Source organism: Hypomesus nipponensis, chromosome 15 (assembly GCF_054491055.1).
Source record: "Hypomesus nipponensis isolate SF chromosome 15, ASM5449105v1, whole genome shotgun sequence".
In the NCBI taxonomy this organism is placed as follows: Eukaryota; Metazoa; Chordata; class Actinopteri; order Osmeriformes; family Osmeridae; genus Hypomesus; species Hypomesus nipponensis.
Genome location: NC_140375.1, coordinates 2,242,437 through 2,260,000, shown reverse-complemented (window position 1 = coordinate 2,260,000; position 17,564 = coordinate 2,242,437). Strand labels below are relative to the sequence as shown.

General features: G+C 46.8%; 2 protein-coding genes and 4 non-coding genes across 8 annotated transcripts in view; 5 read left to right on the top strand and 1 right to left on the bottom strand.

The window, feature by feature from the left end:
* The window catches only part of fchsd2 (FCH and double SH3 domains 2), a 29,747-nt gene extending 16,736 nt beyond the window's left edge, over positions 1–13,011 (bottom strand). For 2 of the 3 annotated variants that reach the window (XM_084674861.1, XM_084674859.1), the window contains exons 1-4: positions 12,873–13,011; positions 12,434–12,770; positions 10,005–10,102; positions 5,592–5,637 (exon numbers count right to left, since the gene is read on the bottom strand). In XM_084674861.1, coding sequence (XP_084530987.1) covers positions 5,592–5,637; positions 10,005–10,102; positions 12,434–12,454 — 165 coding nt within the window. In that variant the 5' untranslated portion in view covers positions 12,455–12,770; positions 12,873–13,011. Of the gene's footprint in view, positions 1–5,591; positions 5,638–10,004; positions 10,103–12,433 lie in introns of all 3 variants that reach the window. The other variant, XM_084674860.1, reaches the window with a different exon arrangement.
* Positions 4,698–4,771, top strand: trnat-agu (transfer RNA threonine (anticodon AGU)). Its single transcript has one exon. It is a non-coding gene; the product is annotated as a tRNA-Thr (tRNA).
* Positions 6,856–6,928, top strand: trnam-cau (transfer RNA methionine (anticodon CAU)). Its single transcript has one exon. It is a non-coding gene; the product is annotated as a tRNA-Met (tRNA).
* On the top strand, positions 7,230–7,303 carry trnat-agu (transfer RNA threonine (anticodon AGU)). The gene has a single exon. It is a non-coding gene; the product is annotated as a tRNA-Thr (tRNA).
* trnat-agu (transfer RNA threonine (anticodon AGU)) lies at positions 7,425–7,498 on the top strand. Its single transcript has one exon. It is a non-coding gene; the product is annotated as a tRNA-Thr (tRNA).
* Positions 13,012–14,284: 1,273 nt separating the features above from the next.
* Positions 14,285–17,273, top strand: p2ry2.1 (purinergic receptor P2Y2, tandem duplicate 1). The gene is made up of 3 exons (XM_084674545.1): positions 14,285–14,359; positions 15,328–16,190; positions 16,442–17,273. Exons 2-3 carry the CDS (start codon positions 15,345–15,347, stop codon positions 16,634–16,636), a joined length of 1,041 nt encoding a protein of 346 aa, XP_084530671.1. The 5' UTR covers positions 14,285–14,359; positions 15,328–15,344; the 3' UTR covers positions 16,637–17,273.
* Positions 17,274–17,564: the final 291 nt, after the last annotated feature.

Below are 17,564 nucleotides of genomic sequence, written 5' to 3'. Positions count from 1 at the left end.
CATGTGGTGAGAGCCCACATACACACATGCTTCCTGTTTTTGTCCAGGCCAGAGGGGCAATGAGGGCATGCAGACAGCAGGATATCCTTACCAGACAAGAGGGAGGGAGACAGAGAGAGAGAGAGAGGGAGGGAGAGAGAGAGAGGTAGGGGATGAGAGAGAGAGGTAGGGGATGAGAGAGAGAGAGAGAGAGACAGAGAGAGAGAGAGAGAGAGGTAGGGGATGAGAGAGAGAGAGAGGTAGGGGATGAGAGAGAGAGAGAGACAGAGAGAGAGAGAGAGAGAGAGAGAGAGAGAGAGAGAGAGAGAGAGAGAGAGAGAGAGGTAGGGGATGAGAGAGAAGGTGTTGGGATTGACAGTTGACTAATCAGACAGTTTTCTTCCCAGTCCAAATCGATGAGGAAGGAAAGCTGTGATTGGCCGTCGAGGGAGAAACTACTGAAACACTTCCACATGCACTCATCACTCGTGCTGCCCCAGGAAACACTTGTACACATACACTCATCAGTTGTGATACTGCTGTACTGATATCATGCCAATACATCTTGAAATAACACATTCAAATATGTCATTTCAATGAGTCATTTGTTCATTTAGAAGAGAGAGTAGCAGGATTTGGACCAACAGAGGAAAGCTCCTTTCTTCCTCCTCCAAACCTCATCAGACTCACTCACCCTGGGGCTCTCTCTCCTCTCCTCTGCCCTCCCCTCGCTCTGACTCTCTCCTCTCCTCTGCCCTCCCCTCTCTCTGACTCTCTCCTCTCCTCTGCCCTCCCCTCTCTCTGACTCTCTCCTCTCCTCTGCCCTCCCCTCTCTCTGACTCTCTCCTCTCCTCTGCCCTCCCCTCTCTCTGACTCTCTCCTCTCCTCTGCCCTCCCCTCTCTCTGACTCTCTCCTCTCCTCTGCCCTTCCCTCTCTCTGACTCTCTCCTCTCCCCTGCCCCCCCCTCTCTGACTCTCTCTCCTCTCCCCTGCCCCCCTCTCTGACTCTCTCTCCCCTGCCCCCCCTTCCTCTGACTCTCTCTCCTCTCCCCTGCCCCCCTCTCCGACTCTCTCCTCTCCCCTGCCCCCCTCTCTGACTCTCTCTCCTCTCCCCTGCCCCCCCCTCTGATTCTTTATCCTCTCCCCTGCCCCCCCTCTCTCTGACTCTCTCTATCTGACTTCACTACCCATCTCTAAGTCTTTCCTCTCCTCACCTCTCCAAACCTTACTAATTCAATCGATACACTGATGTGCTTCCTCCTCCTCTCCAATTCCCTCCTCTCTTATTCCCTCCCCTCCTCTCCCCTCGTCCCCTCCCCTCCTCCCCTCCCTTCTATCCTCTCCTCTCTTCCCGTCCCCCTCTCCTCTCTCCTCTGTTACCTGCAAGGTCTGCAATAACACCCATTTTACCGCAATCCTTCTAAGAAGGAGACCATGGGTGAGTGTGTGTGTGTTAGTGCAGGTAAAGTGCATATTGGCTTGACCTCTACAATAAGCAGAGTAAGCTGTAAGACAGAGGGAGAAACAGAGAGAGAGAGAGAGAGAGAGAGAGACAGAGAGAGAGAGAGAGAGAGAGAGAGAGAGAGAGAGAGAGAGAGAGAGAGAGAGAGAGAAAGAGAGAGCGAGAGAGAGAGAGCGAGAGAGAGAGAGAGAGAGAGAGAGAGAGATTGCGAGAGAGAGAGAGAGAGAGAGAGAGAGAGAGAGAGACAGAGATGGAGAGAGAGAGAGAGAGAGAGAGAGAGAGAGAGAGAGAGAGAGAGAGAGAGAGAGAGATGGAGAGCCCGAGGTATGTTAGAGGTAGCCTGACATTGTCATACTCATAATTCAATTCAGAATATGAGTCTGAGAACTCTCCGTTGGGCTGTGAGTATGGGGTGTGTTTCAACGAAACTCGTAAAAAAATGTCTCTTCACTCAATTGGATAGACCTACAACCAATCAGAGCAATGTAATATGTTGTTTGTTGAAAACAAATTCAACCCAAGCGCTCTTTGGTGACGTGGTTGAATACGTTACTGTTCATCATCTGTCCATTATCCTATAAAGCCCGCCCTGACTATTTGATTTTTCCCAAAACTAGCGATCCCAGACCCAACTTCCCGACCAAATTTTTTTGTGGGCGGGTTAGGGTTGGGTTAGGGTTCAAATCAAATCAAATGTATTTGTATAGCCCTTTTTACACGCAAGCATGTCACAGGGGGCTTCACATACGCCCATAGAACTGCCCTTCAACCAACCTAAAGGGTTGGGGTTGGGTTAGGGTGAGCAGCCAGGCTGTGTTAGAGGAGCAGGAGAGAGACAATTTGCGTCCGCCCGTGCGGGTGTGTGCGTGTGTCAGCATGCGTGTGCTTGTATGAAAGGACGACCATGGAGATCCCCATCTCTCCCTGGCCCTTCAGTCTGTCAGTATTGGTCAGCAGGCCTTCTCGGTGTACCTGCCCACAGCCTCCACATTCAGAACACCCCCTCCGCAGCTCCGTCACGCTCGGAACTGCACCAGACACCCTCACTCCCCACACCGTCCACTCTCCTCTGCTCCTCCCTGTCGCTCTGTCGCTCTCTGTCTCTCCAACGCGCCCTATAGGACCTACGCCATCTTGGCTCACCTTCATGCTAATGTGGACTCTCGGAGAGGAAAGCGTTCCAAACCAGCGGAAACGAAATGGGCCTCTCTGTGCCTAGTGGGTCTGCTTGTGTGAGCATGTGTGTGTGTGTGTGTGTGTGTGGGTTGGGTGGGTGGAGGACCAGTCTAATTTGAGTGTGCCTGTTCACGTGTGATTGGCTTAGGACAGGAGCGCCTGTCAGACAGTCGCAAAGCCTGTCACGCTACAGACAGTCGTTTATGCAAATGAGCTGCCGTTACAGCGGAACGTGGGAAGAGAGGAGGGAGGGAACCAGGAGGAGAGACGGAAGGAGGCGGGCATAGAGGAAGAGGGAGGGAGGGAGGGAGAAAGAGAAGGGGGGGGGGCACGGAGGAGGGGGGAAGACAGACGGGAGAAATCCAGGGGAGAGGAGAAGGGAGGCAGGGAGGGAGGGAGGGAGGCGGAACGCTGCACTGCGGACCCAGACAGCAGACTGTTCTCTAGACGGGAGGAGGAGAGAGACTCACAACAGTCTGGGAGCGGGAGACACCATCCTCCTCCTCACCCTCACCCTCATCCTCACCCTCCTCCTCATCCTCACCCTGGCTGAGACACCCGGGGCAATTACACTGTGGTTTCACAACGACACACATGCACAATGAGCAAAAAAAGGGCATGCGCAAACACACCCACTGCCCACCACACAAACACACACACACACACAGACCTTATTTGGCCATTTAGAGCAGTCTTATCCTACCACAAAACTATTCCAGTTATGCCTGTATGGGGAATGGGAGGAATAACACTGCAAGGTTTGGTACCCTTACACACACACACACACACACACACACACACACACGTTGTGTAGGAGGGCTTTGATTGACAGCTGCTAATTAGAGATGGTGTTTCCGCAAGAGTAGACACCTGTCTGACACAATGATAGGTCAGAGGTTAAATGACAGGGTCTCCCTCGTTCCCAACCTCATCCTCCTCCTCGGTCTTTCTCTGTCTCACTTCCTATTCACTGGTTGGTCTAGCACCCCCCCCTCCCCCCCCCCACACACACCAAACCCCCCTCATAGGGTCAGGTAGGGGGAGAGGGGCTAGAGGGGGCCATTGGGCCAGTAGAACAGAGGGCCTGTGATAGCATCACTACACTGTGACCTCATCTGGTTGTACTGGCACAGCTCTGTGTACCCACACAACTGGCCGAGTGTCTGACAAAGAGAGGGATGGAGGGGGGTGGGGGAGAGAGATAAAGGAGGGGGTGGGAGGAAAGAAAGAGGGAGAGTGAGAAAGGGAGAGAGGGAGAGAGGGAGAAAAGGCGGGACAGAGGGAGGAAGAGGGAGGAAGAGGGAGAAAGATGACGGGGGAGGGGGAGAGGAGGGGGCATACAGACAGACTTGCACAATCAGGAAGAAATCCATTATTCTATAGAAAGGGTACTACTGTTGCTAGGCAACCTGTCTTGCAGAGGTGAAGAAGAGACGAGGGTACACTGTCCATTATGGCACACACACACACACACAGACATACACACACACAGACAGACACACACACTGTCTGAGCCTGTATGATGTCTGGCTGTAGACTTGGCTGAAGAGGTTTTGGTGACAAGTTAGCTGTGTCGACCATACTTGAGGTGAAAGACACTGTTTTCCTGTTCAAACGCAGGAACATGTTTCTGGGTGATGTGTCACTGTATCCTCGACAACGAGAGAAAGAATCCCCCCCCCTCTCTTTCACACAAACACGCATTTCCTTTTCCATTATCGCTCCTTGTTTTATGCTATACTCCTCCTCTCCTCTCTTCCCTCCATCTCTCCGTCCAGAAGTGCAGTGTGTGTGAACCTGCTTCTAAGGATGATGGGGCCAGAAAACAATGTTTATTTGTGTGGACAGCTGCATAGCATGGAGCGGTAGGAGTGTGTGTGTGTATGAGTGAGTGTGTGTACACAGTGAGCTCATGCATTGCGTCATGATGTGAGAGTGTATGAATGTTCCCAGTGTTGTTGGGAAGTCTCCCCACCCACCCACCCACCCACCCACCCAGCCCTCCCTCCTGGATAGTCCAGAGGTCAGTCAGGACAGAGTAGGCCAACAGCTACTGACAAAAAACAATGCCCCACCACCCGGCGCTGTGGCTTAGTTGGTTAAAGCGCCTGTCTAGTAAACAGGAGATCCTGAGTTCGAATCTCAGCAGTGCCTTTTGAAATGGGTCAATAAGTTTAAAAAACTTGCCAAATAGTTTGGCATCTCCACATCTGAGTGTGTTTGAATCAGTGTCTTTAGGGAATTCTCCTTGTAATGCAGAGACAATGCAATTGTTTACATGACCTAATTTACGCAGCCAACAGCTCACTTAATATGCAGTTTACCATGTTGGACTACAGCTGGACTACATGTTGTCTGTGTGTCAGAGAGATGCTTACTTGCACTTTTGGGAAAGTTCACTTTCTACATTAACTAGTTCAGTTCATAGTTCACAAATTTTAAAAAGAACTAGTTCAGTTCATAGTTCATAATTCAAAATTTTTAACTAAGTTTAAAGCTCCAAAACATTAACTAGTTCAGTTCTTTTTTTCAATATGTTGCGAGCTGTAATTTGTCTAAATTATTTCCACAGCCCATTTAGAACCACAGACGGTGCGACACTGGTGGCTGCCGTTGCCAGATTGAAATCTCTATCTGTCTGCAATACCGCTCTCGGCCTCCACGCAACTTCGGCGCTCTCACACTTGCCAGGCATAGACAGTAGAAGAAAGCACCCGCAGCGATTGACTGGTTGGGCAACCCTGAATACAGGACTGTTAACGGTGTGTTTTTCGCCTGGAAGTCTCTAGAAATTTGGCACCTTATTGAACAAAATTAAAAGGGTGAACGTGCCGTTCACAGACAACAGAATGAACGCGTTCACAGTATCGTTCATCAGGCAGTAATACAGTACGTTCAGTCCACGTTCACCAAAATTATGAACGAGTTCATGAACTTTTGTTCAATGAACGCTTTCACACAGAACACTGCTTACCTGTGCATAGTCCCTTTCCAGCTGTCCCTTCTTCAGGCTGTAGGTCCTGGAGAGAGAGAGACACACACATAAATATCATTCCCATCAACCAATAGGCCTTCCATAAATTATAGCTTTACTTGCAAAGGCTGATTTTGTAAGTGAGGGTTAGTGTGGGTGTGTGTGAGTGTGTGTCTGGGTTTCCATCAACAGCAGCCTTTTTACTGTAACAAACATGATATTAGTGGAGAAGAGTACAGGAGAGATGAGAGGATGAGAGGAAGAAGTGATTGGCCCAGCCTGTTCTCTGTCTACATAAACGGATTCAGAAACCTCATGGTTATGCAAGGCAGGAATTTCAACCCCCCCCCCCCCCCCCCCCCCCCCAGCCTGCTCGCTCCCTCCCTCCACTGACTCTCCCACTCCCTCCAACCCTCCCCAGTCCCAACTCTCCCCTCACTGTCGCCTCCTCCCTTAAAACTCCCCCAAACATCCGGGCAAAGGGACCTCCCATCTCAGCCTAGGAATGTACACCAAGGTGGAGATACCGCTACACTTATCTACCACAGCTGCGGAAAAGCCAGCGGTGGTAGACAAAAAATATTCTATAAATACATTACATCAATTAAACCCTATGTGCGGCACATATTGCCCCTGTATGTATTACCCAACCCTAATAAACTGTATCGTAATGTTATCATAGCCTAATATACAGCACCCTAACATTACCAAAACCATCCAGCTCTCAAGTGAGATAATCTCGCAAAGACAACATTAAATCTCATTTTAAACATAAATGACCCCATCATTCCTAACATCAGGCTAATTTTAAAATGTCAAAAAAGTTATTGCATACTCCATTTTTTGGACAGAAGATAGAAGTAAAAAAAAATAATAATAAAAAAATACGTCTCGCGAGGTCTGGGACCCAGAGATCAGCTCTCGAGATAAGGTTGCTGAGGGTGCTGACTGCAGACTGATTTCGAATACGTGCGTTTTGCAGAAAGAAAGTCAGAGGGACGGAGTGATGAAAAAAGTGGAAGAACAATCTACAATCTCCTACACAATAATCACACACAGACCAAGTAAAAACGGCATCAAGGTTACAGTAAAACAAGAGGAGATGCCGCTCAGTGTTGGCTGGAGCGTGTGTAATTTGCTGACATATTGCCGGAAGAGAAAGCTTAAATAAACCCTCATCACTAAACCTAAAATACATCCCGCCAATCAACTACACATGCTCTGTTCACGTGATGATCTAGCATTAAGCTACAATATGCTACCTGCCTCGTTGGCGCAGTAGGCAGCGCGTCAGTCTCATAATCTGAAGGTCGTGAGTTCGAGCCTCACACGGGGCATTTTTGCCGGCAATATATTTGTGATAATTTGTTTAAAAATATACGTAAAAATACTTGTACTTAGTCAATTGGTACTTCTGAATCAAGTCATAACTATATTATGGCAATTTTACAGATCAACAGTATTTCGCAATGATTTAACTTTTCGCATTTGTAAATTCAAAATCTTTCCTTTTAATGCTCAAAGAGAGCCGCGTGCAAATTTTTTAAAGGTCTACCAGAATAAATAAAATAGATCCGAGGTTTAAAATATAGAGATGGTTTAGTATAAAGACGTGCTCTTACACTATTCTCACCACATGGCGCTGTGGCTTAGTTGGTTAAAGCGCCTGTCTAGTAAACAGGAGATCCTGAGTTCGAATCTCAGCAGTGCCTTTTACATGGCGGAAGTTTTTGTCCAGTTCAAAGAACTTAACTGTATTAGCGGTATTACGCACTTGATACACAATTTATACGTTGTTTAGTGACACCTAACACTTACTGCCCTATGCAACTTGGCGCTGTGGCTTAGTTGGTTAAAGCGCCTGTCTAGTAAACAGGAGATCCTGAGTTCGAATCTCAGCAGTGCCTTTTACGGACAGACAAAACTGTAGAAATTCCTAGCAAGCATTCACACACATCCCAGTGCTGAGATGCATATCCATGTGCTCTTTCATTACAAATCATTTTACGCCCTCCACACTTTGTCAAATAAGCTCTTTCTCACTCCTCCCCCTTTCTAGCCCTCTCATTTCCCACTTCTCTTGCTCTCTGTCTCAAACTCAGATTCTCACAGGGATCTCTGGACAAGTCTCGGCCGCACGCACCACTGTCCTATGCTACCACGGTTACTTGCGTGTAAATCAACATAAACAGCCAATAAGTCACAAGCCATCTCACACCCAAGCTGTGTTTGTGCGAATGTGCGCATCCATTTGCTTTGTGGTGTTTGGATCCCATTTCAAACGCCGACTGGATTCGATTGGATTCAAATAAACAAATGAATACGGACGGGACAAGTTGTCCTCTCAGCTGTTTTTCCGTCCTCCCTCAGTATGTGGAGAAACAAACCTCTCTCTGATCTCTGCGGTCAGACACAGCTCTCCAGAGAGACCCCTATTGCCCGGCCCCTTCCGGCCATTTCAGCGTGTGCATGTTTGTGTGTGTGTACGTTTGAGTCTCTGTGTATCTGATTCAAGAGGCGGTGTCAGCATCAGCAGTGGAGGCCAAAACACTCCAGATGAGACCTGCATATGACTGGGTCTGACAGAGTGTACTTCAGTGTTCCGGAGTGGGTGCCAGCTGTTGTTGAGTGCATGCGTGAGTGTGTGTGTGTGTGTGTGTGTGCATCAACAGCAAAAGTAAAGAGAGGGGAGGATCAGGCATGGGAAAAAAGCTAGGATCGATGCAGCACTAAACTTGCACGGAGATCAATGGAAACGCCAATTCGACCATGGGTCAGAGAGGGAGAGGGAGAGGGAGAGAGAGGGAGGGAGGCAGAGAAAGAGAAACAGAGGTGAAAATAATGATTTGAGGGTGTGTATACAGAGAAATGTGTACACGACAGGGCACTGGGAGTTCTGACTGCTCTGGGATCAGCTGGGAGTGTCTGAAACAAGTTTGTGTTGTGTAGGTGTGTTTGTGTGTGTTGGGGCTTGTTTCCAAGCATGGCTGGACAGCAAGAGTGTGTGTGTGTGTGTGTGTGCGTAAATACGGCAGGGCAGACATAAGGGAATGGCAGATTTAGCAGGATTGGGGACATTAAGTTGACTCGAAAAGTTATTCCTCCATCGCTCCCACTTCCTCATCCCCTTGTCCTCATCCCTCTCATCCTCACTCTGCCTCTCAGTCCCTCTCCTTGTGCGTTCCCTGTCCACCTCCTCTCTCTCCCGGGAGAGACAAAGCCTTCTGCTAAGCAGTAGGATGCACCTAAAGAGGCATGTGCCTGTGTATTGTATGTGTGTCTTGGTGTGTGTGTAAGACCTTTAGACTTTTCTAAAGATTTGTTTTCTGTCCCCTGATTAAAGCCGGGACCAGGATTAATTAGGGTAAACAAACTCAAGAGCAGCTTTGGGGTTTAAGAGTTCATATCTCCAGCTTTGGGGAGGAAAGTGTATGTGTCTGAGAGTAGCGGGTGTGCACACCCTCTAAAAGAGAAGAATGAGAGACTACACAAATAGACTGGCTGTCATGAGAATGATTCAGCAAAACCGAAATACCATTTCAGGGTATACTGTGTGTTTTCCCGACCCCTTGTTCATGGAAACAATATGGTGGAAAAAAAACAATTGTCCAACTTCTGGTTTCCAGCGGGCATCTGCTGTGTTCTTCAGTTCCGAATGGAGCCGTAATTCTGCAGTACGCTGCAACCTGTTCTATTGCAGATGGAACTGCGCGAGACGCGTGTGTGTGTGTGTGTGTGTTTTGCGTGTCCACGTTGCCATAAATACTCAGTGCCTCGTGTGCACAGAGATCTGAGAATGTGAGAAGTAGCTGGGCTTTCCTCTTCTGCCAAGTTCAGAGGGAGAAGTGTGCCAGCAGTGCCACTAGACACTCGTTCTCTCTAACTCACTCTGTTTCTCCCTCTCCCATTCTCTCTTCCATTCTCGATTTCTCTCTTTCTCTCTCCTGACACACACACACACACACACACACACACACACAGAGCTTTACAATACTGGACCAAACAAATGCACATTAACATTCAATGAGAGCTTGAGTAAAGACCAAAGGAAAAAAAGAAAGTGTGGTGTCTTGTTATGACTTCCAGCTGTGGAATAGTACAGACAGAGTGAGAGAAAGAAAGACAGAGAGACTGAGAGAGCAACAGAGAAAATGAATTGAGAACGTAAGTGAGAGAGAGAGTGAGAGAAAGAGAGGGGGGAGGGGGAGAGAGAGCGTACAGGAAGGCAGCAGGAAATTCCTTCGTCATATCCCGGATCTTTATTCCCCCCCCCCCCCAAAAACGAACGGGAACGCTCCAGTACTCCCTCTTCCTGGCGTACTCAGGCTATTCTTCTCTCCCTCTCATTCCTTTCTTTCTTCTGCTTCCTGCATTACACCTGCATGAAAAAGATAAGTGTGTGTTTGTGTGTACCTCATGTCTTCCAGTAGGTCACATTCCGTCTGGTGTTTCAGGTGCAGTCTGGTCATCTGCTCCGTGTGAATGTTCTTCATCTCCTGAGTCACTTTTACCTGGTGGTGTGGAAACACAGACACAGTCAGCACGACACTCCACCCAGACTGACTCCTGTCGAAGCAGTTAGGAAGCCAGTCTATTAACTTCAGTCGGTTCATTTCAGTGTGTTTTTTACACAATGTCCCAAAAAACCTGTGTAAACACTCTCAATAGTGTGATAAAACATGATTAAGAACTTCACCGGCAAAAAACAAAAGTGTTATAGACCATGTGTGATCCCAAAACAAACAAAAACGACAGTCATTGGCAAGGTCATTGTCCAGAATCAGGAAAATTCCACCACTATTCACTGAGTAACAGAATGAGAAATTCATGACTGTTCCAGACCAAACAACAACACTCCAGACACACACACACTCACGCGCACACACAACACACACAAACAAAGTCAGTAACTGTGGTCTGGAGACTAGCTTTCATGTCCCCTGCCTTTGAAGATAAGGAGGGAGAGGTCAATTGGATTATCAGAGAAAACTGACATCGTCCCTTATTTTACTGATAACATACCACAAAAAAAGCAAAGAGAAAGAGAGAGAGACAGACAGAAAGACTGAGAGAGAGAGAGAGGAGATAGAGGGATAAAGAAAGAGAGGAGAGAAAGAGAGAGAAGAAAAGAGAGGAGAGGAGGAGAAAGAGAGGGAGAGAGAGAGAGAGAGAGAGAGAGAGAGAGAGAGAGAGAGAGAGAGAGAGAGGGAGATATATTCAGCATAGTTTTTCCAGGGTTCATTTATTGGATTTCTGAGTGACTTCCCAAGTGGTGCCCTTGCACAGGAGTGACCAGGTGCGTAGCGCAGTAGGACAGTAGACAGCAGTTACAGTAAGGCCGATTAGCAGGTAGACAGCCTGACCCAGTGACATCATTGTGGGTGCATCATTAGCTCCATTTGCTCTAAAATAGCAGACAGCTACACAGGCTGATACAGAAGTCATGATTGGGGGGCTTGTGTCTGTGAGTTTGAGTGTGTGTGTGTGTGTGTGTGTGTGTATATATGTGTGTGTGTGGCTCCTATCTGACCACACTGGGATTGGTAGCTACAGTATGGAGGTCTCCCTCTCTGTGAAAGAACATGCAGAGACGTGTTCAACATTGCTACCTACCAAAACCAGCATGTGGCTGAGCGGTGCCTGTGTGTGTATGTGTGTGTGTGTGAGAGGTAAGGACATGATGTGACACGTTCTAGTTTGTCTAGAATGTGCAGTAGGCCCAGGAGCATTTAAGCGGCACCAGGGAATAACCGGTAATTAACGGAAAACCGTGAAGTGCCGGTAATTGGTTATCGGACGCTGCTATGTGCAGATTTATACCAACTCCCACTACAGACATCAGAGGTCATGTTATGCAATCAAATCCTTGAATTGTCCATCAAGCGGTTTGTTACAGATATAATGTCACATTGGTTTCCTAAAACGATCTACTACTAAGTGTGTGAAGTTTATGTCTAAGATGTGTCTAACGTAATGTGCAACATGACTAGTCTGTGTGTTAACTTGCATTGACCGGACCAAGATTAGTCAGGGAACGCGTCACATGAACCCATTGTTATCAGCCAAAATGTCTTGAACAATAGGGTGTGTAACCTGCGAGACTGCTACTAGTCCGGACGTAATGTAGGCTAATATTACTTACACTATGGGAAAAAAAAGGTTGTTCATCTATCCAGTCAATCAGGGGACCGTTGTCAGTACATTCGCCGAGTCACTCACAAACAAGCCTGATCAGACTGAACAAGACGCAACAACACCGCGATCTGTCAGAAATGTGACATGTCGCTAGGAAAGCAAGCATACATTGTTATGATCATAATCCAGACATTGCAAGTCTAATGAAATACCTGCTTGTGTCATGTTATATCGCAATGATTTCAATTAGACATCCTGCCAGTCACTGGTATTAAAATGCACACCTCAATAGATAACTATCGATTTCGACAAGGTCCTGAGAAGCTGGCTAGACCCATCGTTTAAAGTGTCTGATCTGTGTGAGGACAGACCTACAGCTCAGGTTACTGACAGACCTACAGCTAAGTTCTCAAATCTGTATTTCATGCTTGACCAGTTTCACTACGAAAAGGTGATCGAACAGTATTTCCAGCCTAGATAAAAGCATTTCAAGCTGTTCAAATGTTGCAATCCATGACACCTTGCTCACGTTAACATCGTTGATGAGTTCAAATAGAGGAGAATATTAATGTTAGGAACGTGTATCCGTCCTATGTGTCAATGCAAATAAACAACATCACACATCTGTCAATCATCATCATCATTTAGTTTGGGTTGAGAAAGTAGCTAGCTAGCTGGCTAGCCAAAGATGGGATACAAAAACTCACCTTTCTCGGCGGTGGCTGCATATTTAGGTATTGACATGAATGGTATATTCCCTGGGAAATGTATTTAGTCCGAATAAACCTCGAAGGGTGTGGATAATTCCTTTAAAATCTCCAAGGAGGAGAAGAGGGAGAAAAGAGCATTCAGATTTGGACTCCGGCGGCCATGATAGATAGCTGTGGCTCGCTACTCCGCTGGTTGAAACTCCACGCTAGCTGCACTCCAACTGATAGACCGCTGTGTACTGAGGACCAAAGGAGCGAAGAGAACTGAACAAGCAAACCACGGATGGGGGAAAATAACGGGGCATCCCTCGAAATTAAGCCCGTCAGCGCCACTCTGCGGTGATGGAAGACAAGACAAGTCAGGACTGTTGAGGCATTACTAGTATCTCATCATCATCAGGTCATATTAATCTTTGTCTACAAAGCCTTTACACACATTGGACTTTCCAAGGAACCAAATCATAATAACGTTAGTTTAGGGCTGTAAATAAAATGATATAATGAATGCTATTAAACATGGAAGTGAACGGTATTGTAGACGGTTTGCGTGACAAACAGAAGCTGTCTGCGTCCTTGGACCTGCATAGCAACAAGAAACCGCAGTCGATCAAGGAAACATCGATATTATCCGTAAAACCGTAAATAAATAAATATGAAAGCTAATCAATCCCAGATATATAGATGTCCATCAAGCTTTTTTTACGAAGGCAATTGTTATTTGATTAAAATGCCGGAAATAATGATTTTGTAGACCTACGCATCACAGTTTAAACATTTTTGGCTATCCCATCCAATTGTAATGTACTCTGTAACTACACTACAACAGGGACAGGAAAATGTGACTAATCCCACTACTGCCCAACCTGGTAAAATGCTAAGTTTATGTTTATCCCAGCATGGTTAGTGAGGGGCTGCAACCCTAATGAGGTCCTAATGTTTAATAAATGATTAAAGAAGTCTCGGATGGAAATGCCTTAAATTCCATCTAATGAGTGGGCATCACTGGCAATTTGATGTGTAGGCTACTGTACAATGTTGGTGAGTCACACACTACAAATGATGAGGCAGTCCCCGCCCCCCCCCCCCCCCCCCCCCAACACTACCCCCTGCACCCACACCTGCCTACATGTTGATTGGCATGTTTTGGGGATGGTGCTCAGTTTTGACAGACTGATTGACTCTAGAGAACAAGTGTGGGGAGTGGGTTAAGATTATAGGCCTTGCAATCATTAATGAACTGTGTTTTTAAAGCGGGTAAGACATTAATCCCACTTTCTTTGCCTTCCCTTGACACGTCTCACACACAAACACACGCCACCACGCACAAACACCTCCGCCTCACACCAAGCTCAGCTCTGGCAGAAAGAAATGGCCGGCATTCACCGGACTGCGTTACATTGAGATCTGATCGTGAATCAGTCAACCAATCAATTCATTTATGGTCTACTCTCTGGAGGACCAGTGGTCTGTGCGTTACACTCAGGTAAGGCAATGGGTTGAAGCTAATAAGAGCGTGAGTGTGTGAATAACGTGCGCACAGTGTTTGAAGCTATAATTGAACAAATGTCATACATCCGACGAAAACGTGGATCCTGTTCTATAGGAACAAGAAGCTCCCAATCCAAACATGTGTTCTGCGTTTTTAGTTTACGAAGAAACCTCTTTTGAGAACCATTGCAGGCTAAAGCTGAACCGTAGAGGACAAAATGACTGTGGCCCAGGCTTAGCCTGTTGTGGGTGTGTGGCGTGCATGTCACAGCTAGTCAAACGTCCACACCTAAACTGAGCTCTCTTTTTGTCAAATAGTTTAAGGAGGCAGACACACACACACACACTTAGAAACTAGCATGAAGACACAGTGCACAACATGATTACCTTACACAGCCCCTATTAGAAGAAAGGGACCGTACACACACTGGGAGGGTGAGTAATTGTTCAACTGTAACACATTTATTTCACTGCTTTCACTGCAACATTTAGAACAGCATAACTTGTTGTCGTTTTTGTCTGTGGGAAGGCTTTGGAAGCAGTTGTAAACACATACTCTTATCAGTTCACTCTAATAGAAAGTCTTCTTCCAACAAATGTTTGTGATGAGGGAATGAAATAGGGAGGGCGAGAAACGGCTGAAACGTCTGCTTTGAGTTAAAATGTTCTTACCTCATTCCAAGCCCCGAGGTTTGGAAAGCTATTTTCAAGGAAATCACAGTCTGTTGCATCGGCTTTTCTGGGGACATGCTGTGTATATATTTTGGTGTGTTTGTCTACATACTGTGTATGATGGTGATGTTGGGTTTGTGCGTGTTCGTTAGTTTGCATATTTATGTGTACATGTGGGTGTCTTCGTGTGCATACCTTCAATGCCAACCTTAAATGCCAATATTTAATCCTTTGTATTGGTAGATTGATAGACATACTCATGTCTTGTTGGAGACATAGTGGATAGTTTCAGGAAATTATTTCTAACAGGTCTGACACCTATCATTTATGATTATGTTACTATGTTGTTACATAACAATCAACTCCTGAACTCTCCCTCTCTCGCTTAGCCAGACTTAAGGTATTTAGGGAAGTAGGATCTTATTCAAATCCACTGTGTCTGGAGTGAGTGTGTGTCAGCCCATGCTTAGCATCTTATTTGGGTATGAACTGCATGAGCTAGTGCAACATCCTAAACTATTTTAATTCAGATAAGTTATTTGCTTCTTTGAGTGTTGTGCTCCATACTCCAAATTATGATATCTTTACTTCTGAGATGTGACTGATTTAGGATTAGAAACATATTTATATACAGGGTGTGTGTCTATGTGTCTGTATTCACTATTCACATCTATGCCCATCAAACCTAATGTTTGCCTTTCCCAAAACTGGTTTGACTACAATTTCTTCAGGTGTATTTCCAACCAAGATGGCGGCTTCTTCCAACTACAGCAACGCCACCTCCAATGAGAGCATGTACTGCCAATTCGAGGAGAACTTCAAATACATCCTCCTTCCTGTCAGCTACGCTCTGGTGTTTGTGATTGGCCTAGCCCTGAACGCCACCGCCATGTATGTGATAGTGTTCCGCATCAAGCGCTGGAACCCCTCGACCATCTACATGTTCAACCTGACCGTTTGCGACACCCTATACATCTTCACCCTGCCCTTCCTCATCTACTACTACGCAGACGAGAATGACTGGCCCTTCAGCGAACCCCTCTGCAAGCTCATACGCTTCCTGTTCTACGCCAACCTGTATGGCTCCATCCTGTTCCTCTGCTGCATCAGCCTCCACCGCTTCCTGGGCGTGTGCCACCCGGTCCGCTCGCTGCGCTGGGTGAGTGCCCGCCGCGCCCGCCTGGTCTCCGTGGCGGTGTGGGCGTGCGTGCTCTTCTGCCAGGCGCCCGTCCTCTACTTCTCGCGCACGCGGGACAGCGGCTCGGAGAGGGTGTGCTACGACACGACCAGCCCCGAGCTCTTCGACGACTTCCTGCTGTACAGCTCGGCGGTGTCGGGCCTGATGTTTGCCCTGCCCTTCATGGTGGTGATGGTGTGCTACGGGCTGATGGTGCGGAAGCTGCTGGAGCCCGGTTGGGGGGGCGGCTCGGGGGAAGGGGGAATGGGAGGCCTGGCGGCCCACAGGTCCAAGCAGAAGTCGGTGAAGATGATCGTCGTTGTCCTGGCGGCGTTCATGCTCTGTTTCCTGCCTTTCCACCTCACCAGAAGCCTGTACTACTCCTTTAGGTACCTGAGGCAGGTCAACGCCGCACAGGTGAGCGAACCGCTTTTGTGTTCACAGCCGAGATCACAGCTGAGCAAATGTAACGTGTGGTGCGCTGGTTGTGTGTCACACTACAAATGAAGACAAACGTTCTTCCGGTCAGACGTCAAATCAGACACTATGTGTTTTCAAATGTGTTTTGAGTGAGATTCGTTCTGTAGAAGCCTGTGAGAGCCTTTCGTCTTCCTGTGGGTGGGTGTCGTATGTCTTACATGATGTGTGTGTCTGTACCTCCCCCCCAGGTAAGCTGTGAGCTGCTGCAAGCATCCAGCATAGCCTACAAAGTGACACGCCCACTAGCGAGTGCTAACAGTTGCCTTGACCCCATCCTGTATTTCCTGGCAGGACAGGATGTCCGTAGCAACCTCACTAAGAAGATGAAGACATCGCCTAGGTCACCAGGAAGTGCAAACCTGGCCCTGTCAACACATCTCTGACCAACACAGCCAAGTTGCTGTATGTTCTGTTAGTCTTGTGCTTTGTGGACTGAAGTTCTATAGACCTGCAACTGCAACGTATTTCATTGGGATGAATGACACACAATGGTGATGTTCCAATGAAGAAACCAAAACACCTTTTTGTTTTCTGTCTATACAATGTGTCTTTTTGCCTATAAAAGGATCTTAGCTGGTTAATCAACGATACCTTATGATTTCAACTACTGTTTGTTTGAGTCATTAAGGAATATTCTGGCCAAGCTAAACTTCTCAGGTATGGGTGGACACTATTGCATGCTTTTGCTGAAGGCGAGACCATACAGAATTCTAGCGTGTGTCGTTCACTTTGACACATGGTTTGGTGTTGGATATTTTTCATTGAAAGAGCTTAAAAGGATTTGCACTTGTTCACCTGTTAATGGTTCCTTGAAACAGCTAAAACTCATGCTTCACTGTTTTTCTGGCTCATTTCACAAAACAGAAATGACATTCTCAAAACAACACGTACAAATCTCCAAACCACTGGGCACTTGGACACAACAGATTGGAATTTCTCATTCCTTTAATCAATTTACAATTGTATTAGCAAATCCTTGCAAATTACAAGTGCAATTGCCTACAGTTGGCACAGATTTCAACAGAGTTCATGACTTAGGAAATCTTTGCAAATGGTTAGGTACAATTTCTTTTAGTTAGACCAATTACCAATTGAATATATCTTTCTGGTCTAAACTGACTATTGCTTCTCAGTCAAGTGGTTGTTCTCTGCAAAACATGTTGGCGCCATTTCCTTGTGTCACCTGCACAATAGTTCACTCCACTGTCAAAATGTTTTAGGCACATACAGTAATACCATAAAAAACATGATGGTAAATACTGTAATATGGATCTATTGGATCATCTGCTTACAGTAATTGCCAGGTGCAAC

Bases quoted from the DNA above. Each gene is read 5' to 3' on its own strand.
- p2ry2.1 (XM_084674545.1), top strand. From the start codon at position 15,345: ATGGCGGCTTCTTCCAACTACAGCAACGCCACCTCCAATGAGAGCATG. The intron at 16,191-16,441 runs GTGAGCGAACCG...CCTCCCCCCCAG, and splicing joins GGCAGGTCAACGCCGCACAG to GTAAGCTGTGAGCTGCTGCA.